Source organism: Chamaea fasciata, unplaced genomic scaffold, assembly GCF_029207755.1.
Source record: "Chamaea fasciata isolate MVZ Bird 193981 ecotype frontalis unplaced genomic scaffold, bChaFas1.0.hap1 SCAF_4, whole genome shotgun sequence".
NCBI lineage: Eukaryota > Metazoa > Chordata > Aves > Passeriformes > Sylviidae > Chamaea > Chamaea fasciata.
In genome coordinates, this window is record NW_027094089.1 from 44,477,068 (window position 1) to 44,500,638 (window position 23,571).

Below are 23,571 nucleotides of genomic sequence, written 5' to 3' on the forward strand. Positions count from 1 at the left end.
AGTTTTATTTACAATTCATTCAGCCTTTTTATAACATGCTGCGCTGAGAAGACATGCTATTGGTCTATAGTACTAAGACTTTTTCTATTGGCTAAGTAACAGAAGCAGCAAACAACACCTGTTTTTATGGGAAAGCAATATTGTTTACACAAGGTTGTTTTGGGAAAAAGAAAAACTGTTGAAAAGTTTCCCTTGAGAAGAGTTAGCTCTTCTCAAGCTCAGAAAACATCAAGTCTACAGTGTTGTCTTTCACTTTACTTTCAGGCTTTATAAATTGCAAGTTTCCCTAACTTCTGCACAGTCTCTCCTCTTGGCACTTAGTTATGAATTATTGCAAGCCTCCTTTCAACTGCTTTAACAAAGCAAACTATGTCTTAGACACATCAGAGATTGCTGCAATGGTTATTTTCTTTGCCTGTCATTCTTTACAATGTTACTCTGCTGTGTTGGTGTAGTCCCTTCTACATGGCATCATATACAAAACATTTGCCCTCAGCTGCAATATTTTATGACTCTTCATGGTTTTCAGCTCTAATAAGCCCTTTCAGACAAGATCCTTTGCATCACTTATTTACTTAGTAAAAGCTCCCTAGAAAAATATTAATCTAATATATAGTTTTCTTCTAATACCTTCCCCTTCTTTGTTTAGGATTTTACTGACTACAAAACCTAGCAAAACCAGTGAAGGTACATCAGATTCTCATATGCCAAGATCATTTCTACTGATCCTACATAATTCCTCCCTTTTTCCCATTCTATTTGCCCTATGAGAATAGTAAACGCTTCAGTAATTTGGACTGTGTATTTCTATTCTCTTTATACAGTACTGGTATCAATACAACCAGGAGTCCTGAAGGGCTACAGGAATATAAATAAGAATTAATAACGGTGCTAGGTCTGCATTACCCAGTTACAGTGTGCACATCATACTACACCCGAATTTGTCTTTCTCTGCCTTGTCAAAGTTATTCATCAGTATACTTACTACACACCAGATGAGATGCCTTTTGCAGTCCGATCACAATCCTCTGTCTTCTTCACTCATGCACCCTGAGCTTTCTGCTGATATCAGCAGAATCACCATACCAAAGCCGACTAACTAGAAGTTCTACAGAGAATTTTACACTACAGTAAACCACAGCTCACGCAGCCATGGCAGCTGGAAAGAAAAGGTTGGTGTTTCCCACAGCACACAATGAAAATGTGGCTATGGAGTCTGGATCAAGACCATGCCTTTACTACCACTCAGAAGTGCTAAGACTGAAGGCTCACACTGCTGAAAGACAGTGATTGCAAAACTGCAAGATTCAGACTTTAAGTGCAGTCTAGCATGTACATCTAACATTCTTGTTTTACTGACAGCCAGAGAAGTGTTTTTAACTCCTCAACCAGGGGGTTATCTAAGGCAAATAAAGCTTAGCACTGGCTGCGTTTTCAGTTAGAATTGAAAGCAGCATTTGGTCAGTAGAGAAACCCTGTAGTCCTCTAAGTAAATGCTTCTGGCATTGTCACTTGGTTCTTTTTTTGACAAGGTATCAAAATACCTTTACAAGACAAGAGTGAATTGAGTCACTCCTGCAACCACCTGGAGGGTGCTATTGGTGAGAAGGGAAGCAACACTGTGTATCAGTGTCTCTCTTGAAAGTCACCTGGCATCTTCGGTTTACTGGTCTGGAAGTGAAATGCAATCTTTAGTGGTGTAGGTGTCACAAAAATGTCCTGCTATACTTGCCTGTAGCTGAAAGAAGGCAGTTGCCACATTTCTTGCTCACTTCCCTTGGGATCCACTGAGGGAGAGAGAAGGTGCGCTTTGCAGACATATGGTTCTGGTGGGAAATCTAGCTCTGCACCAGAAAAGGCACAACATTCCTCCTGCTGCTCTGCATAAAATGAAAATCCTGTAAGAATTTAAACAGGCATTTTGTTCATTTGGCTCTCTCAAAGGTGGACATACATGACCACCAGGGAAGGGGGAAGAAAATGAAAAGGAATGTTGCTTGAAGTAAAAAAAAAGACCTCTCCAAAGCAAGAAAGACGCTAGGGAAATGGTGCTGTATAAATGTGGGTTTGCATTTGTCACTGCTTACTGGGAGAGATGAGTAACCTTGAAAGCCTGAAAAAAAATGAGTAATAAGACAACAACTATGGTATCTCAGCCAAAAGGGTGATCTAAAATACCTTTGCATTATTTATACTTTCATGTATTCAATATTTGCCTAGCTACTACTGTCTTCAGTGGAGTTTGTCTGCATCACATCTAAAATTTTATTGCAATATTTAAACTTCTGATTTGCATAGGAGTACATGAGCAGATTTTTTTCCTTCTAATTAGTCCACAAAGTTTTTACTAATGTTGCAAAAATAAAAATTGTGAAGACCATTAAATGTTATATATAAATGTGAAATTGATTAAATACTGCCACACATAAGAATGGGTAGTCATAAGTGAAGGTGAAGTAAACTTCTTGAGAAATGAAAGCTGGGTACTAGGAGAGACATCTGGGACAGCACAGGACATAATGATTTATAACATGAAGACAATATCTCTTCTACAGGGGAACCTATAAATGACTGTAGTGTTAACTCAGGGAAGCCTGACAATTGAAAATGTCCTATTGACTGGGCTTCTGGTAAACCTTTCATGGTGATAACAGCTGAAACACCCCTGGAGAGTTTATCCCTAAATTCATGAAAAACTTTTTGCTGGGCAAGGGTGGAAGTCTGATTTCATTAAATGAGCAGGCTTAACAGCCTATAAGGCTGATGGGGAATATAATTTTAATAATTCAGGATGAAAACTACTAGTGATGTTCTTGTTCTTCACCAGTGTTGTAAATACAAAAGTTTCATGAGAATATGAGTAAAATATACAAAAACTGCTGTATTAAATCTAAGGTTATTGCAAATGAAATTACATTTTCTCAGAACAAAGAAGTTTTGCTGCAACAGCCATCAAGTTCTAATCATACCTATGTAAACAACAACAGCATGAGACAACTGCTTCTCATTCCAGCCAGGAACTAATTGCCTTTGAATTTACTGAAATGCATTCATAACTAGACCTAAGTGAGAAACAGTTCCTGTGTCCTCTGATACTTAAAAAACTTTCCTGCTCTACTAATACAAACTAAAGACTTTCTGAAGAACCTTTTGTCCCTTAATTTTTCTAGTTTTGAAAGATGGTGAAACCTTTAAGAGATGCTGTTTACTTAAATGGAGTAGAGCCTCTGCCATTGTCTCACCTTTCAGATCACTACCCTCTCAACCGCTACTTAAGGGATCATGTTTTGAAGCTTCTCAGCTTGATTTTGACAATTTATGGTTCTTTACTTCAGCTATAAATTTCATTACAAAAAGCTACAGACATAAAATAATCCCAAACTATCTTTATTCCCTACAAAAGTTTCCATTTTTGCAATTTGTTATGCTGGAACAACAAATTTCTCAGCAGGCCCCCTTTTAATGGCTTCATCCCTAAGAATGTAGGCATCATTAACTGTCTTCACCATATGAAATTTCTGCTCAACACATTGTCTACTTAGGTTTTACTGTGCTAGAAGGAACAAACACAATCTGTTTGAAATCCTGATGTCACTTATATTTATTACTGAATTATCAGAATCAACTGAATTATATTCTAGCATATATGTGAGACATGCACCCAAGATGCTATCAACTCACATGAAAAGCTTTTCATATTTTCTGTACTCTCAGAGAAGTAAAAATTGAGCAGTGTTCAAGACATTTGAAATATCCTCTTATCCACAGAATTATTCACCACAGTGCTCTAACTAGAATTGATCACACCTTTTCAGCTTTAAGAGTGTGATTCAAAATACATTTCTGTATTTTATAAACCGTTATGTTTTTCCAACACACTATACAATTAAACAACGTGAACAAAAGTTTTCATAAAATCACACAATGTTTTAGACATTATTATGCACAACAAATTTATGACCTTTTTGTACATTATCCATAAAGTTATACAAAATAATTTTCCTATTTGCTCAAATATGATGTTTACCTTACTTTTCGCTCTTTTAGGACTCATCCTAGAAGGCATGAAGACAATGTGAACTATGCAGTTAGAATCTACTTTTTTTCACCTCTCTTTCTTACAATCTAATACCTATTAAATTTCAAAAACAATACAGTTCAGATTTTGCTACCAACAAAAAATAAGACAGTTAGAAACTGCTACTCTAAGTGTCATGTTCCACTTATAGATAATTCTCTGTATTTGTTGGTAAGACTGGGCTGTCTACAATTTCCATTAGTACAAACATCACAATCATCACTTTTGTCATGATACATATGAAAGAAACTGTGACTGTTTAGAAATAAATACAGACTTCCAAAAGACATTAAAACCTTCAGCAAGAGAAGTTTTAAAATGAGATCTCATTAATTTTTGATTCATCATTTGGAACTAATAAAAACTGTTCTCCCTAAAGTCAGATTGTACACAATGACTGCATTGCAACTATTCTAAAAAGAATACTTCATCTACATGAGTGGTCTTCAAATACTGTAGCTAAAAGATTCCATTAAAATTTTTGCAAGGAAAAACTCTAATTTTGTCCACAGCTATTGTAAACATTTAAGAAACTTTCCTTATTTATTTGGTACGTTCATAGGCCTAACAATCTCTTTGAAGTTCATTTCAACAAGAGAAGTTGAAATTCTAAAGTGCAATTTCCACATTAGCAAAGCAGACATTTTGAAATAACTTCTATTTCATTTAAAGCAAACTTCATCAAGCTATACCCAACTAACTGTATCCTGCGACAGGACAATTGCAATTCATCCATTTCTTTTGAAGCAACATAGGTTTGGCCTACATGTCTGCTTTGAACTGTTTATAGGCAGCTTTGCAGGAAGATTCTATATCATGAACTTTGCATCAGGCACTAAATGCACCACCTCACCACATAATGCTGGATCTAAAAGTAAAAATGTCCTTCTTAAAACTTGTAGCAAGTCCTTGTATTTGCAGTCAGAAGAACTGATTGCCATTGTTTTATCTTGTGTAACTGCAAAAGCTTACAAAGGTCTGCAAGAGTTATCCATCTCACAGTCCATAATTATGCACCTTTCCATATCTTACACTCCTCCTTACCTATTTATACCGACCTTCTTTAAAGTTGTGCTAACTTTATTGTTCTCCTTTTAAAGCAAGTAAAATTCTGCTAACTACTGCAAGGCCGTAGCTGCAAAAAGCCATTAAGAAAGTGCAAGGGCTGCCTACACAAGCAGTTCTGCTTGGAAACCATACAAAGAAAGTGTTCCACCTGTAGGTGAGATCACCTTGCTGATGAACATCTGAGACACCTGCTTGGGTGGGCAGTGACAACCAGGCATGGCATCTTCAGCACACATAAAAGACATGCAAATACAATACACCAACAAGCTGCACGGCATGGTGAAAATGCCATAGGGTCTCCCTATTTCCTCTCTATCCTGTGCTGAGAACAGTGATAGCAGTTGTATGCGTATCCATCCATCACACTCTTGCAGACATACCTAATGTATACTGGGGGAAGAGGATACATTTGCTATCGATTTACAGTCCACCTGGCCCACAGTATACTACTGCTGCCTAGTAAAGTCTCATTGGAAAAACACAGATTGGTAATTGAGTTGAGGCATCCAGTTCAGCTTCACTTGCTTGACTGTAAAACATCTCTCTATTGACCCCTCTTTCTAACAGGCTGTAGAATTTTTAGTATTTCTATGGAAGTTTCTCATATTTAAGTGCTTTGCAAGATCAAAATGTAAATTGTTCGTATTTTTTCATTGTTTGTTTTGTTCACAAGGGTTTTTTTGTTTTTTGGGGTTTTTTTCCCAATTTCTCTGATACATTAATCAAACTTCTTTTTTATCTTACTCTCAATAATTTTCAAGACATTTTCCCTTTTGGTATTATCTAATTATGTGTAAAGATTTTCCTGTTTTTCAGCAGTGTGCATTTTTAGAGTTTAGAAGATGTCACTTGACACTAGTGACCCAAGACAGCAGTAGTTACAATTCAAATCTCCAACAAAACTTGGTGCCACCAGCAGACTGCACAAAGTCCACTTCCCAGGCTGGAGTACAGGGCAGAGCTCAGCCTGAGCACTCCCACTTCCATTGCACAGAAAGCAGTTCCTGAGAAGTGAGAGAACAGACATGGCACCAGGGCTCTTCCTTCATAGGGATCAAGACATCAAAGAAGGTTTCCTTGGGCCACCAGTTCCACAAAGTCAGTATTAATTGTTCAGTGGTATGTGTAACTACTCTTGTATTCACAAGTATTTCTATTTATTCCCTCTTCCATCCTTTTTAACAGGGACCTTACCCAAAAGCAAACACTCAGTGGTATTTGGCATTGATCACACTAATTGAACACATTTGCTGCTTCAGATACTAGTGAATTACACTTTACCTCCCAAAATCAAATACACACTTTTATTTTACTACATTACTACATACATTTACTACTACCATTCAACAATTGCCCTTGTGTGTCTTTTAATTAGATCATCAACTGCTCCTATTGAAATAAAAATCACTAGGTCTGTTCTTTTAGAATATAATACTTTCCACAACAAACATTAATTAGTTACTATACAAGTTTCAGAAGAGTAACTAGTTTAAAAGAATGATATTCAAGACCTGTAAGCTTTTTGGTATTGCAGGTTAGGCTAGAAGAGAGTTTGTTATTATATTTACTGTGCCATACTTCATGTTCCTCAGGTCCTGTACAAACAAAAATAAAACAAAATGCAAGCCCCAAAAATCCCAGAGTAATTCCAGCATCTGACTTTTCCTCATTGCTCCATATTTTTTTCTGAAAGATTACTTAAATGTAACTAATGGGGAGGCTTTCATTATTGTTTTACCCATGCACCAGCTGCTTGACTTGTTTTGTTTTTGTTTTTTTTTTTTTTTTTGTTAAGAATGCTTTCTGTCTCTGAAGATGTTTATCACAAATTCATTATCATGACATCCTGATTGGAGCCTTTGTCCTTCCAAAGTAGCTGCAGAACTTATAATCACTAAAAAACCCAATCAGAGACATGAAGCTATCATCCAAATATGCTACAAGTCTACCAGTTGTGAAAAAGAGATGCCAATGTGTGAAAGCAGTATGCATAAATCCACACTTAAGTTTTTCACGGAAGCAGTGGAAGTCACTTTATATGAGGGTTCTGTCCTCATTCTGCAATCCCTGCACTGCAAGGTGGCAATAAACACTGCTTCTCCATCCCTTTTCCCAGTGAATTTATGACCACATTTCATTCTCTGGCATCAATATCCAGCACAGAAAGAAGTAAAGGTGAATGCCACAGAAGATGGCAGATTTGAGCTCAGCAAAGAGCCTTTAAAATAGCCCTCTGAGGCATTACTCTGCTTTTAGCCTGTACTTTTCAACCCAACTGTAAACTCTGCATTTAAGGAGATATACCTTTACCACCCTTTGCAAAATATACCGGAAGTCTTTATCAATCTTTATGAGTAAAAGTCAATAAACTGAAACCTATAAAGTTTTTTAAATTGTTTTAGCCATTTTTAAAAAAATCCCTAATCATTCAAAAAACAAACAAACAAAAAAAAGCCTTTTTTATTCTCTGGACATAAAATATACACTTATTATAAACAAATAGTCTATCAATTTATCTGCTCAAAGGGAGAAACACTTTGATACCATTTGCTTTCAGCCATAATCCCAATATAGCTGTTTTAACAGAGGTAGATACTGGAACTGCATTACTTATAATCGATGGCAAAATTCAGAAGCAAGTATGTATCTCGTTCTATGCAGTACACATATGACAATCATGAAGCCTCTCTCATTCACAGGGACATTTACATGGAAGTTTTTACAAATAAGAGTGGCAAAGTCCAGAACTTGCTTACATCTAATTTACTTAGATTAGTGTAAACTTTCTCAGCAATAAAATACATTGCCTTACTCCCTGCCCAACTTTGACCAAATGATGCAGTACAAAAAAGTAAAACCAGACATTAAAACACTTTATAAAAACATGAGCATGCATGATCTAAAAATTTCTGCATGGTATCAGTGGTAGCAAAAGTTCTTACTGTGCAAATTGCACAACATAATTCCACTTAAAGGAATGGACTGCCATGAATAATATGTTATAAGACTTGTAAGAAATAAAGTAGAAAACCATGATCAAACAAAAGACTTTTACAAGTTTAGCCACCATTATGTCTCTTTGTGATTAATTTTAAGAAACATAAGTCAGAACTGAAGATCCATTATTAGTACTGGTCCTATTACACATGCCCAAAGATAATCAAGATGATATGATACCTTAATATTTAATGAAAGACTTCACTGAGATTTCTGAAGTATGAATTATGTCAGGATGCAATTTGTTCCTCTGTATTTCATTACACTGCTACTAATTTTTTGCGTAAAGAAAAAGAAAACTCTGTTTCATTAACAGGAATGAAAGACTATGGGAATGGTTCGATTAAATATGCACTCTAAAATATAGCAGATAAATATTTCTTTACGGCTACCAAAAGTTTTGGGCTAAATTTCAAATTACTTAGCAGCAAATGTAATCTCATATCCAATTAACAAATTCACTCACCATGATTCCAGTAAGTAAACAGACCCCTTTTCCACAGTATGTATTTGGTACCATATCCCCATATCCAATGGATAGAAAAGTTATTGAAATCAACCACATTGCTCCAAGGAAGTTGCTAGTAACATCCTGTTGGTCATGGTATCTGAAAAGAAGAAGAAAATTTCTTTATCATGAAAACATTTGTTAAACTGTTGTGCTCTCAGAAAAAAATCATATTAATGGTCACACAACCATTTTTGTATACAATCTCATTTTAAAAGCAGCTGTAAGGAATTAAATATAACTCAAATACAATTACATCAGCAGTAATGAATCAGAACATATAAAAATAGCACCAGTAGTAGAAATGGTTTATAATTCAGTATTTGGTTATTATTATAAAGTAGCAGAAACCTCTTTGTTTTTAACAGAATCTCTTCATCAGAGGTACAAATCCTGGTAATACTGTGCAGTAGTAGAGGACACCATTCTAGCATAGTTGCTGCAGCCTGAGGCAAATATGAGAGTCAGAACAGGTCATGTGCACAACCAGATAGCAGAGTACATCTTCATCTCCTTGCCCTAAAAGTAAGTATATGATCAGAAATCCAATCCTGAGCTAACACATAAATGCAGACTTAGACAACCTATGGTTTTCTCTCTCCTTCTACAAGTTCAAGGTAAATAAAAAAGTATGCCATTGTATTTCTCACCATCAAAAGATGTGTCCCTTAAATACAGCAAAAAGTCCCTTTAGTGTTACGTCAGTTGTTATGTGAAATTTCATGATGTGCTATTTCTTGACTTAGTTTCAGTATTATAGTGGAATATGTTAATTTTTCCCTGCCAAAACCACCTGAGTAGATTAATAATGTTGTCTTCACATGACATATATACCTAACAGAAGGTGAAGATACATTTTAGGTTTAAAAACCTGTTGTCACCACTGACTCTATGCTGGGGAAAAAATGCCTAATAGCCTAAAGTAGGTGGAATTTTGCTCCCTGGACAGAGCAGCTCTGCCACTGAGACTGTCTGCAGCAGCCACTGCAGACTGAAGGTTGCAATCACCCCTGCAGCTGCTGTGAAGCCTCAGGTTAACTAAATGCTATTAGATTCTCCAAGGGTATTATTTTAGCCAGTCCCTAAATCTGTGTCTCACAGGAGGTCACAGAGGGCCATTCATTTAATTAGTTCACAAATCCGTAAACAACCTGCTTCCCACAATTGAAATACCCGCTTCTGTTTCCTTCCTTTCTGGACTGCAGTCTCCGTGATGGACCAAGAATGCAGAGCAAGCACACAGGCACTCTCAAGGAATTACATATTCTCACATTTGTAAGATATTCATCATAAATATCTGCAAAATGCTATCTTCAAAGTCCCACCTATACTCTGATGACTATAACAATATAAAAGCTCTTTGACTGCCAGAGACCACAGCAATCACTCCAATCAACTCTGTCTCACACTTCACCTGCATTTTCCTCTCTCCTGGCGTCAGTGTTGTCTCTCACATACTTTATACCAGTTCTTCTGTTTTGCCTAGAACAAAAGCTAGAACAATGCAGTAAAAGCCCACATTTGGAGGTTTTAAAGGCATAAACAATGATAACCACAACAGCAAAAAAGAGTTAAAAAAAGAACAGCAGACTTAACTCATGATCACAAAGCTCTGCATATAGCAAAACACAATCTGACATTGTTCATTTTTTTAGACTGCACTAAAAGTTATGGATTTTAGTCTCCACTTAATCATGTAGCAAGTAACAGCTGTGAAATATATGGATGCAGAGAGAGAAACACAGTTGTCCCATCCGGAAGGCAAGAAGAAAGCCTGTGTACCTATCATGCTAATCCCTACAGTGTATCAAGTAAGAGATATGATCCATAGGGTCTGGATGAGCTTCACTGAAGGGTACTAAAGCCACAATACATTCTAAGATTACCAACTCACGTAAATATTAATAAATGCTCACATAAATATTTATAATACTTTTCTTTAATGTCTCTCTTTGGATTTTGAATCTGATAATTTCCATGCTTCATATGACTGAAAACAGAACATTCAAAGACAAGTCACTAAGTCCCATAAATAAATAAATAAATAACCCATAAGGAATGTCAAAACTACTTTCTTAAGCCTTGAACAACTTGAGAAAGAGTTAATGAGACTCTTTATCCACTAATCCTCCTTTACCCATGTCAGAAAACACCGAAGCCAACCTACACATAGGTTCTTTAAAATGTGACATAAATATTAAAAAGCCCGTCAGAAGTTTTCCAAGTTCCATTGGAGACATGGAGACAAGTAAGGTTCCCTAGATGAACTATTCATTAAAGCCATATACATCAATATTTGTTAGCACAATTCAAAGATCTGTTTAAATGTTTACATCTTGCAATCTCAAGCCTACTGGATTTCCTACTCAGAGTATTTCACCTAGTTATGATTTAAAGGCTATAGCTCAGCAATCAAATGTTGCGTGCTCAATTCAAAAATCACCACCAGTACTTATGAATGAATTTACTGTGACTAAGAAACAAAGGCTATTTCGTGTCCTCCCTATTGCTGCAACAGCTCAAGCACAGTAAAGCATGCAAACGACATAATTTGCTTAATTTAATACTTTAAAAAAATGAAAACCTTTTTCTCTTGCCACGGTACATGGAAAGTTGAAGGGCTGACTTCACAAGGTAAAAATCAGTAAGTAAAATAGAGACAATATAAACTGGTATCACACTCTTGATAACTGTATCATTTCTTTGTGGTATTTTTAAGAAGATGGTTTAATCTTGTCTCATATTTTCTGCAACCTCACCTAAAATTTTTGAATCTTTGTGGTTAGCAGTTCTGGTACATGTCTACACGTCTACATGTAGACATGTGGATGGAGTCTTTATCCACTTATCTGGATTTGGATTTTCATAAGATTACAGTTGTGGCAGCATAGATTTCCAAGTACTTTACTAAGTCACTAGGCACCACTATTACTTAGGACTCAAGCCTGAACCAGCAAATCCAGGAGAGTCTTCTGCTACCCTGTGTCTACAATCAGGTAAAAAATTATTACATCTGTATCAAAGCAGGAAAAGCAGCATCTTAAGAAAGTAGTATTGCAGAATCTTACTTGTAGTCATGGAAATGGCTAAAAATTAACACTAGAGGCATTTAAATTGCTTTATTTTGAGGAGGGGGAAAGAAATCAACCCACTCGCTTTCAAAGTTATCCCAGCATCAAAGACTGAACCTCTCCATTTATGCCAGCAATAGCACATGGACATAGCAGAAGTTAAACTTTCTCATGTTTTTCTATAAGTGCAGCTATAAGGTACAGCACCAGAGCTCAGCAGACCTCAGAAAAGCCATTCCTAAAACTCTATCTTTCACTTCACTACTGAGATTATCCCCAGTAGAGCCAATTCCAGTGGACATCATAGAGAAAAGATGCCAACCACACCAGCACTGGAGCAGAGCTGTCTCACTCACTGTCAGTCATCATAAACCACTACAAACATCTCCTCATTCCAGCTGGACTGTGAAAGACAGCTTGGATGTAACACATTCCAGTATTCAACTGCAGTTTTCCTGAAGTATCCATTCACCCTATATTGACACTTCTGAAATCCAACAGGAAAACACTTTACCATGAAAAGCTAGGAAACTTGAAAGCTCAGAATTAAGGAAAAGGAAAAAAAGATTTCCTTTCAGTGACAAGTTTCACACAAAGCAGAATCTTGTCATTACCATCCAAATTCCAAAATGGAAGATTTGCTGTCATTAATTCTTATTTATATAAAGGTTTTTATTTTATACATTTTTAAATTTTTTTAAATCAGTCCTGACAAATATATTCGTGCAAATATTTAAAGCCCATTATTCTTAATCAATAAAAATTTGCATAAGAAAGATAGTGAATCACTTGAAGATAAGAACTAGTATTTAACTCTATTAAAACTTCATCTATATACAGTTTGACTTTCTTGATTACACCCCGCCTCACACAGCCACAGAATAAAGGGTCTTTTAGAAAAGCTATGTGTTCCAGCAGAGTACAAAAATCATTGGCTGAAATCACACAGGCTTAAGAATTATTTATCACACTTCTTTTCTAATGAGGGATATGTCAGCAGGCAGGCAGTGCTGCAGCTGGAACACGCTATTCACCAGGAAATCACCATCCTGTGAAACATCACTGTCCAGTTCTCGCTAATCAGCATATATATGTCTTGACATCACTCTAATTTAAACCAAAAATAGCTGAATGATTATATTTGTGAAAAAACCAGCATGCTCAATTCCTTCTCAAGCCAAACTGACTAGGAGTTTTACAACTCCTCTCAGAAAAATATAAATATATTCCTCAGGCAACAATACTGAAGCAATTTTGTTTGTCAAAGAAATATTTCAAATTCTTTATCAAACAGTAGTCTTCTTCTTTTGCTTTCACTGTTGGTATCATGATTTTCAGTACTGCTTCCCTTCCCTGTTTGTATGTGATGAAGTTCCATTTAATTGGTAGACCATTTGCTTTTTAGCTGCACGTAATTATCACGCATTCACATCCGGACATTGAAGACACATTCACCTTAAAAAAGAGATTAATAAGAAGTAACCAAGAATAACACTAAGCTTGACCACCAGTGCATTAATTCACACTCAACAATTTCAGTTCAGTTACTTTTGCCTCCATGAAGAGCCTCAGTAAACTTTGCTATCTTTGGTTTTGCCTTCTTAAACAAGTCAAGAAAAGAACCAAAAACGATTGAAAAGATGACCATTTCTGTCGGGAAGAAAATGGACTGCTTTTACCATAATCATGAAGAAAGTCCTGGCAATGGCAATTCAGACTGAGTTTTTTCTTGTCAAATCTTAAAATCTTTTAGACTATTAACAACTGGAAACAGGCATATCCCATTAAATCATAAACTTGTCAAGGTTCTGTTGAGAAACTGATTGATCTAACCACCTATTAGAGCTACCCCACAGTATCAGACATTCTGTTACTAACTGCCTTTTTAGTCTTAGTTAGATGGTTAGTATTGGCAGCATTTTATCTGTGATGATAAGAGAGATGCCTTTGTATTCCTTCTCCCTTCTTCCTATTTAAAGGAAAGGAAAAAAGAAATCCATAATGGCACATGGAAGGAACAGTGGGGCAGATTCCAATGACGAAGTCAATGGAAGAAATTTTGCCTTTATCAGCTTAGGATCAAAAGGGGAGCTTTTTTTCTAACACATCTGTTGATGTCCCCCAAATACTAATGAAGAGGAGCAAAAATGTTCTTGCCACAGTAACTGCTTAATGAAAGTATGAAGCACCACGACAAATGCCTGCATTTTGAACAGACTGACTCACAACAGTGGCAGCTGTGAACCCAATCAAAAGTAATGGGTAAGAGTCAGCTGAGTGGATTGCTTCTACCAGAGCCAAAAATGTTCATGAGTTTTCCACTTATAGCATTTTCGGGCTATTTACAGAAAGCTAATAAAACCAAGAAATGTGAAGTATTCTATGTAATTAGAATAAGTTATTATGCTAGCTAAGATGAATGAAAAACATAATCTAAAAGAAAACAAAATTACATAGGAGAGACAAATCAACACAAAATTAGATGGGTGAGATAGTATGCTTTATTTAATTTATTTATTTAATTTTACCCTATCATTATTTTTTAATATAAATTTTGGTTTAAATATAAGGGTGAAAACATAAAATTACCCCTAGCTGCTGTCAGATGCACACCCATCAATGCTTGGGCAACAGATAACCCACCAGCAGAGAAACAAGGATTAACTGCCATTTTTACTAATGGCGCCAAGCTTTTATTTGTCCTCCACTGGTGGAGGCCTTGTCTTCAATGGGGCTGTAGAGAGCTGATGCTGCGCTAAATCAGTGTATCTGTCTGCAGCTGTAGTAGATGGGAAGATTTTCCATCTTTTCAAAAGAATTGATCCAGTTACAAGCAAAAAAAGCTGCTAAAGCTCCTTAAAAGTAGGGGTTTTTACATGCTTTCAGTAATAGTGTTTAGAGTGTTAAGAAGAATCTGTTGAATCCATTCTGTAAGTATTGGGAAGTTGGGAAAGCTTTAAATTTGTGTCAGACAGCAATCCAGTAGAAAAAAGTAAAGATAGGAGAGCTCAGTATCAATGTATCAAAAAGTAATCCTGCAAATAAAGCGGTAACTACTGCTTCCTAAGGTCTTGACTATATGAAAACAGTAACATTTCTTATCGAAGTTTTCAGAGAGTTTAGGGAGAATTTTTTCCTGCCTCAATTAAAAAACACACATCTCCTCAAGCCCGTTTTGGTACTTATCCCCCAGTACAGGCACATTCTTACTCCCACTGTGTTCTTTTCAGTAGTTTGAAACTATTTTGTTCCTGCAGTGGCATAACTGAAGTTGTGACTTCTTGTGACTCAGCAGAATAATGAATATTCCTAAAGCTCTTGGAAAGCAGTACAAAAAGTCCTGAACAAACCCTTAACTCCTAGAGACCTGAATGATCTTCGCCTACAGATGCGTTTTTTAAACATATAATCTGTTTTGAAAAACAATCAGGTTCACTGCACCTAAACATGACTCATTATAATAAAGCTGGATGTGCACAACAGAACAGAAAATAAGGCATGTAGGAATACCTTTGTGTCTCTCAGAGGTGAAAGCTGGGACTACCAATAGCAGCTGTCACAAGGGTTCCATGACTGATTCTTCTCATTTGAAAAAGCTTACATTAATTATTCTTTGTACAAAATTCTGCTTAATCTAAAGTATTTGGACTAACACATTTTATTATGTTCAGACTGCCTTCCTTCAGAAAGATCTATCTTCTTCATGTTCTAGTGCAGGCTCAGGAATTCAGCTTTTCTCAGCTCGGTTTATTTACATTTGATAATATTCTGCCACCAATAAAAAGAGTCTTCATGTTTCAAAGGAGTGCCTTCAGATTTTAAAAACTCAACTCTCCAGCCTTTCCCAGTTCCTATAACCACACCCAGACTCTCCAGAATATGCTTCATGCAGAAGCATGCTTCATATAGCTCAAGCTTTAAGAGGCAAAATCAGGCTCAAATGGTTGGTATTAGTTGCTGAATCAGGAATAGCAATCAGCACCAAAACAGTATGGTATGAATAAATATCCTTATTAATGGACTTTGACACATGTATGAGAACATGCTTCACAATTCCATGATCATATGTCACATTTTGGTCTTCACAAAAAACACACTAGTCTTTTCCAATGCAAAGCACAACTGGTCACAGCATAAAATACATTATTGGCATATTATTTTTGGCCTCACTTTTTTGGAAATGAAATATTGTATTTTAATTTTTCATAGCTCTCTGACAACCTCTTTGGATGATTTCTGTTACAGTTGATGATTATCTTGGTGGCTTTCACCTTCCAAGCTCTCAGCTCCCAGCTTCACAGTTTCATTAGCCTGTATGCCCAAGCTCTCGCTAAAACCCAATGAACTCAAAGTCATCAATAATGACACACATTTAAAAATAATTCTCTTAAATTAGACATAAAAAAATTGCATAACACCAAAATTCTTCATTTTGCCAAAAATAGTGGCATATCCCAAAGAAGCAAAATAGCCTCTTAAATGTATCAGTATCCATACATGAAGCAACATGGAAAAAACTCTTAGTGAACAAGCAAAACATCAGGCTTTCCACAAAGCACAGGAAAAATTAGCAGTTGATACCCTTTGTTACTTTAGCAGCTTAGTGAGGAGAGCACTGACCATGGGGAGTGAACTTGTTATCAGGCTCTTCTTAAACACAAAGCTATTTTACATTAGCATCTTCACATCACTGTTCTACCTGTTAGGATACAGGCTGTCAAACTACCTAAGGATTTGTTTTTGAAGCTATTTGAATTTAAAATCCAATTAAAAACAACACTTTAATCCAGTGGAGAAACATACTGTCAGAAGCTGAAAAAAGGAATATGTCTGTTAAAATCCTCAACAAACCACTCTTTGAGTAAACTTTAACTCTGCTTTGAAAGCAAAATTCAACAAGTAATCCAGAAAGCACAGTGATGGCAAACACACTATTAGAAAAAAAATCTGAAATATCCAAGATCTGCTTCTTCTGTATATCTGTAGATTTTCAGAAGTTGTTCTGTAAAATAAGCTACTATAAATATGCAGTTAATGTGATATTAAAATATATGAAAATGAAAGAAGGAAACTGAAGTAACATAGGAAAGCTTGAGAGAAAACTCCTATTTTTCTGTACTTTTAAATCTTGTTTTAAAAGATATGCATGCATATTTCCTTACAGCCATATTGTTACACAGTCTAATCATTAAAATTTGTCAATACAATAAGAAGGCATGTGATTTTTAAAGTTTGCTTTCATTTTTCAAGGTCCACAAAAGCACTGGCTAAATCTATGTTACGACAGAAATATGAATCATTGAAAATCAAAGAGTTTCTTAATAGCTCTACTACGGGTCATTTATTGTATTCACTGGCAACTAATTCTAACTCTCCTAAAATTTTCCCTTATCTTGCATTTTGCATTTCCTCTGGACATACCCTGTTATTATTTTATACCTAAGCCCCTCTCAGGAGGAAAGATGCTTTTAAATTGAGATTATCAAAATCAACTGATATCTAAAGATACTGAATTAATTTGCTGAAGAAAAACTTTAGAAATGAAAGTCTTAGAAAGTAGGAATAGAATAAATCACTACAGACTTTAAGTGAAACATATTTTTTTTTTACATAAAACAGGAGAAATAGGTAAAAGTTGTCTTATACTGGGGGAGAAAACAAGAGGAGGTGAAATTATATAGCAAAGATTAGGCTGAATTCTTCAAAAATACCTTCTGACAAACAGCACTCTGAAGGCATTTTTCTACAATAGAACTAATTTATCATCACAAAACTTACTAGTTCTGTAGCTGACGTATTGGCTTCTATAAAAAGGAATGAAGTACAAGCTCATGGTCATAAAGCCTGCTGGTTTGGGATTTTTTGTCTAAATTTCATTAGGATATCAGCAATTTTAGCAACATATGCAATTTCTCTAATGTAATGGACATTGGGAACAGATGACTAAAATATACTAAAATATACTAAAATATACTAAAACATACTAAAATAAAATAAAATAAAATAAAATAAAATAAAATAAAATAAAATAAAATAAAATAAAATAAAATAAAATAAAATAAAATAAAATAAAATAAAATAAAATAAAATAAAATAAAATAAAATAAAATTCTTTTAGAACTGAAAAAGAGAATATTGGATTAATCAAAATATATGCTCTGGATAAATTGGAGAATAAACCTGGTTTAAATACAACATCACCTTACAAGTAAACACTTTTAAAAATCTAGACAGAATTCACTTAGTTTGGATCAGAGCAGAAGCCTGCAGTCAGTGCAAGTTTCATTGCGTTCCTCAGAATTGGGGACCAATTTAACACTCTGTATCAGGAACACTGCTGCAGCTATCTGCTTAACTTTAATCAACAAAATTGATTTTATTGTTGATTATATTTTAATTTCGTTTATGAAAAGGAATGACTGTATTTAGTTTAGCTTCTGTAAGTCACTGCTTGAAACTAAGCAAATTTTACTGAATATTTCTAAAGACAATTCCAAACCCAAAGTCTGTGTACTTTTGAGAGTCAGCTGCAAGTTGTACCAGATCGTACTAACAGCTCATTAGTGAAGTGCTGGGTACTACATTTAATGTTCTGAAGTATAAAAAGTATAAAAACATAACTATGAATTGCTGTATGGAAAAAAGAAACAAAGAAAGCACTTGTAGCAAATATTTTTCACTTACTTTTTTGTATGAAATTTCAGCATGAGATTGTCAGTATTTAAGAAAAAAAACCAGGGTTCTCCCTTTTGAAATTTTGTTCTCTTCGTCAAACCAATCAGAAGGCTAGGAAAATACTTCTGAGTAAATTTTTGTGATTAAAGTAGAGATGTTCATTTACAGGGACTGAGAAAGGTTATCTACACAGAAGACATTTTTGTGACTCTGTTACTGTATGTCTTCCAGCAGAGTGAGTTTACATGGACCAGCTCTGGGATGAAATTCTGCCACAAGGTCCTCAAGGCAAATGCAAGTTGAGAGAATACCATAACTTCAGATAGGCTAGAAAAAAATGTAATAGAGCTACATGTAGTACTTTACTCTGGCGATGGTAATAAAGGAACATCATCCTCTTTTGCTTATACAGACCTCTGCAGTGTCACATTTGAAGACAGATGTGTTGCCCACCTAAATGCAACCAAAAAGAAAAGGCTTAGGAGACCTTCACCATAATATGTTAAATATGCTAGATGCAATTATGGTTTTCTTAGCTCTATTCTACGCCTTGACAAGTTGTCACCAAATTCTGTTATACCATCAGTGTGAAATTATATGAAGTCTGAACCTTGTACTTTTCTTGCCTCTTTTGTCATTTAAAAGAGTAAAATCTGACTTTTTGCTTGTCACGCAAAAAAATTTGCATTTTCAGTTTGTTTGCCATTTGTTTTCAAGACAGAATAACTTTTGCAGGGACCATCCTCATTTTAATGACAAACATTTACTAAAAACAAAGGATCTTGCATTATTTTCTCTAGACTACAAAGATAACAGAATACATTCTATGGATTTTTTTTACCAAAACCATTTTCTTGCCTGATATCTTAGCCTTCATTCAAAACTTTCTTGAATGCAAAGCTGCATTTTAATTGCTTTCAATGAAGTACTGAAGAAAGAATGCAATTCTGTGCTCTGAAGGAACTTGAGCAGATGACATTTTTAGAAAAAAACCACGCATTTTCACTCTGTTTTTAATGGAGCGGAGTACTCTGGATGGTGTGGCAACAGAACTTACCTTTTGCACTAACTACATTTGAAGCATGTGTCTTAGAGTTTATATGTAGAACATGTTAGAAGAGTCCTTTCATAAACCAGGAGTTATCTAAAGTCCATTGTTTACGCCACTGGCAAATTCTATGGGAATCATACCATAGTAGATATGTAAATTATCTATGTGACTTTCATGCTTCAACTCAGTTCCTTAGTCAAGACTTAGACAGGCAAGCACATAATCAGGGGTCATGCTTAACTAAGGATGTGCACAATGGGAACATTCAACTTTGGGACTGCTGTCTATAACTATACTTGCTAGGAAACTAGATTTAATTTTAACTGTTATTAATTATTTGTTTTTCGGGGTGTTGAATGCTTCATAAAGGCTGCCAACATAACTAGCATTAAATTGCAACAACAAGTTGGAAGATTGAATGTCAAACAAACCTGAAATCTAATTTATAGTGCTCTCTTAGCCCTAGAGATGAGATGATAAGTTCACTGATGGGACAAATACAAAGAAAGTGTAATATGCACAAGTAGGCCTAGTTCTAGAAAGCATGGTACCCATAGAAAATTTTTAAGCCTCCTCCATTCACTTGTTTGACTTGCAAGACTTTACAAATACACGAAAAACTCAGTACAGTTGAAAAAATATCACAAGCATTTTTAAGAACTCTAAATTGTGACTGGAGAGGTACAAATTTTCTGGTATTTTAACTGTTTCAGCTGTCCTGCTTCATAAAAAGTATCTAAAATTATAATTTTATTTTTATAATTAAATGGTAATTAATTTATTATTTATTTATAATTATATTTTATAATTAAAATCATAATTACAATCACAAAAAGTAACAAGAAGAGACTATTTATTTGTGGGTTCCCCCCCCTTCGTATTAAATGAGTAATGAAAACTTTCTTGCAGGTTAAAGACACCTTATTCCATTAGAAAAAGACAATTTCATTAAAGAATAAACAAGTCCGAGATCTCAGCATACTTGGTTTGGAAAAGAAAAACTAGACACTGAACTGTAGATGTTTGTCTCATTTGAGTAGAGTACAGACCACGTTATACCTAAGCTGTATCTCTGAAGCTACAATACCTACATTTTAAAAATTTATAAACAAGCATTATGTTGTGGATGGATGGATGGATGGATGGATAGATGGATGGATGGATAGATAGATAGATAGATAGACAGATAGATAGATAGATAGACAGATAGATAGATGTATACACAGAAAAAAATTTCCTGTAAGAATTCAACTACATTTGAATGTTACCATTTAGAGAACTCAAAAAACGATGTTACTAAAAGAAAAATTATCTTTCATGTTTAAAGGAAAACCCCCTGTATTTTTTCTAGATTGCACCCTTTGAGTTCCAAAAATTCAGTTGTGACTCCCTTAAAGGGGCAGAGTAAATATAATTCCAGCCATATGAACTAAAGATCCTTGGAAAATATATGGGATCTATAATCATTCTTCTCCATGATGTACAGCTTCAGTCAATTAATTCTCCAGATTTTGTAGTCCTGACTGGAGAAGTATGTGTGGAGCTGTGGTACTTCAGCAGGGAATGGCTTATGCATTCTGAATATCTTTCCCACAAGCTTGAGAATCAAAAAGGTAAGCATGCAGAATTTACAACATTTCCTCTATTTTCATAACTTTCACCTGGTTTCTCAGAATGAGTATATCTAGATTGCATCTCTACCTGTACAATAATTTGAAACAATATAAAACATCAGCACTGCAATCACACATGAGTAGAATCCTTTGCTCACTAAGTTCAAATAAATTTTGTTATTCAGAATAGGGACATCACACCAAGCAATGGCAGTAAACATAATACTATGCATGACACAGACACAAAGAGCTTAAATGACTTTGGTCAAGGTCACAACAGAATTGCAGGTTGGATTCTCTAGCGCATGCTATTTCAAACAAACAGAACACCCTATTTGTCAGTAAATAATGCAGTTTGCCACAAAAAAAATATTGCACTGTTTATTGCTTTTGTGACTTTACAAGTTATTTGTATATATTTAGCATACTTTTGTTGGTATACTAAAACCTTCACTCCAGTGTTCTATACTACCAAAAATGCTACTGCCACATACCTCAATAACAGAAGAGTGCTAGGGTTGATCCTACTAAAACCATGGTAACAGTATTGTAGTCTAAATTTTTATTTTACTTAAAAAAAAAAAAAAAAAAAATGAAACCGATAGAACGTGGAATTCCTGGTACAGACTGTTGTGTCTCGTGCAGATACTAGACCAGGACACAGCATCTCCTTCTTGGCCTAATGTGCCAGATGTGATTTTCTAAAAATCAAGAGAAATACTCCACAACATCAGAAATACAATCACTGAAGGACAACTGTGTCCTGCTGTGGTACACTAACAGAGTCAGCAGGTCTTCTGCCTCCCAGCACACAAGGAATAAGGAAGGCAACAGATGTGATCTGCTTGCAAGGAGAAAATACCACTCTAAAAGCAGTATTATTAAGAATTATCATGCACGGTTTTTGTAAAATCCTTGTAAGTTTGGGAAAGGAAGAAAATTAATGCAGAAGGTGTTACTGAGAGCTGACAAGTATCAATGTGTTCAATTAACTAAATGTAACATATAATTTGCCTTTGAACACCTTGGAAAGAATCTACTGCGAAAGACTGCAATTTAACATCAAAGTTTAAACAGCCAGGGTTACAATTTTAGAAACTCATTAGTCTGAAGGTGTATCATGATTTTCTGAAAAGATGAATGATTAAAAACAGAGTCAAAAACAAAAGACATTTGGGCATGAATACTTGATCTGAAATCTCAGTTAAATTTTAGGGAATGTTGTATCTCTGATTTCAGACTGTGAGAATCTTTGCCAATCACATCCACTGCATTCTTTTTAGTAAAAAATAATAAGAGGTCACCTTTAACCCAAAGAATTAGAACATCAAGTACCTTCTTTATGAAATGCAATGAAAAGATTCATTGTTTTTATGAGAAGGTTATTACTTAATGTAAATATTTTGCAAAGTTGTTTTCCACATGCACTTCTGCCTGCCCAAAAAACGCACAGTCCAGCTCCTGAACTGACACTAAGGTCACGTATATATTCTGGACAATTCTAAGGTAAATCCAGTGAAACTAGAGTGTCTACAAACTGGTAAATCCATGTTATTCAATAACAACAAAGAATGCAGTGACTGAAGAACACCGAATACAGATTAATGTCATCCTTCCGTAGCTACCAAAAGCAAGCCTGAAGCTTGATGGCTGCACTTCCAAACAGCACCTGCACCAGAGCACATTCCACATTCTCCTACCCCCTGAAAGCCCAGCAGTTGGTAAGGTATATGTTACAAACAAACTCCTGGCCAAGTTTCTCCCTCAGGCGTACTGTAGACAACTACTGAATTCAAAACAAAGCAACTGACCCTGCTGGCACAAATACCTTATAACCAAAACACCTTCCACACTCTGCTGTACTTTTTGCTAGAGCTGACCAAGAGCTTCTCTCCTTCAGAACTCATGTCTTTCATCCACCCTGTATGTGGTAGAGGTGACAGCCAAAAAAAGGAAAACATGCTCAGCCAAAATCCTCCTCTCCTTGCAAGCAGCAGTAAGTCACAATGGGACTAAAATGATGTTTCTTCCTTCTACATAAAATTCTTCAATTTAACTCTAATACATCAGCTGAGGAAACAACGTATTTTGACTCTTTGATGCTTTATTTCATTAAAAAATATCCAGACCATATGGGACAACTAAAATGCAGACTGGCTCCTGGTTCTTTCTGTTAACTAAGACAGGGTACTCCTGCTAGGTGTCTCTTTGTTTATTAAAAAAGATAATGGATTTTACAGATAATAATTAGGCACTGGTTAAAGTCTTACTTTAAAAAATGACACCTTCATATCACAGAATTGTTAACTACAAAATAATATATCAAGAGTCAGCACTTTCTTCCTGAATATGGATTTTCATGGCAGATGCTAACAACTTATGAGATCACCAGGTTACAGGTTGAACCATACAGGTTTTGACAGCTGACTCCCAAACTTTTAAAGATTTTTAGTCACATTTCTGTTTAACTGTTTGCTCTACTGTGCAATGACCAGAAACTCACTACTTTA

The 23,571-nt window shown here is 35.4% G+C and overlaps 1 protein-coding gene across 4 annotated transcripts in view; it reads right to left on the minus strand.

Moving 5' to 3' along the window:
- The window catches only part of KCNN2 (potassium calcium-activated channel subfamily N member 2), a 71,285-nt gene that overhangs the window by 17,593 nt on the left and 30,121 nt on the right, over positions 1-23,571 (minus strand). For 2 of the 4 annotated variants that reach the window (XM_066181408.1, XM_066181409.1), the window contains one exon: positions 8,610-8,751. In XM_066181408.1, coding sequence (XP_066037505.1) covers positions 8,610-8,751 — 142 coding nt within the window. Of the gene's footprint in view, positions 1-8,609; positions 8,752-9,002; positions 9,042-9,301; positions 9,590-23,571 lie in introns of those variants that run through there. The other 2 variants (XM_066181410.1, XM_066181411.1) reach the window with 2 other exon arrangements.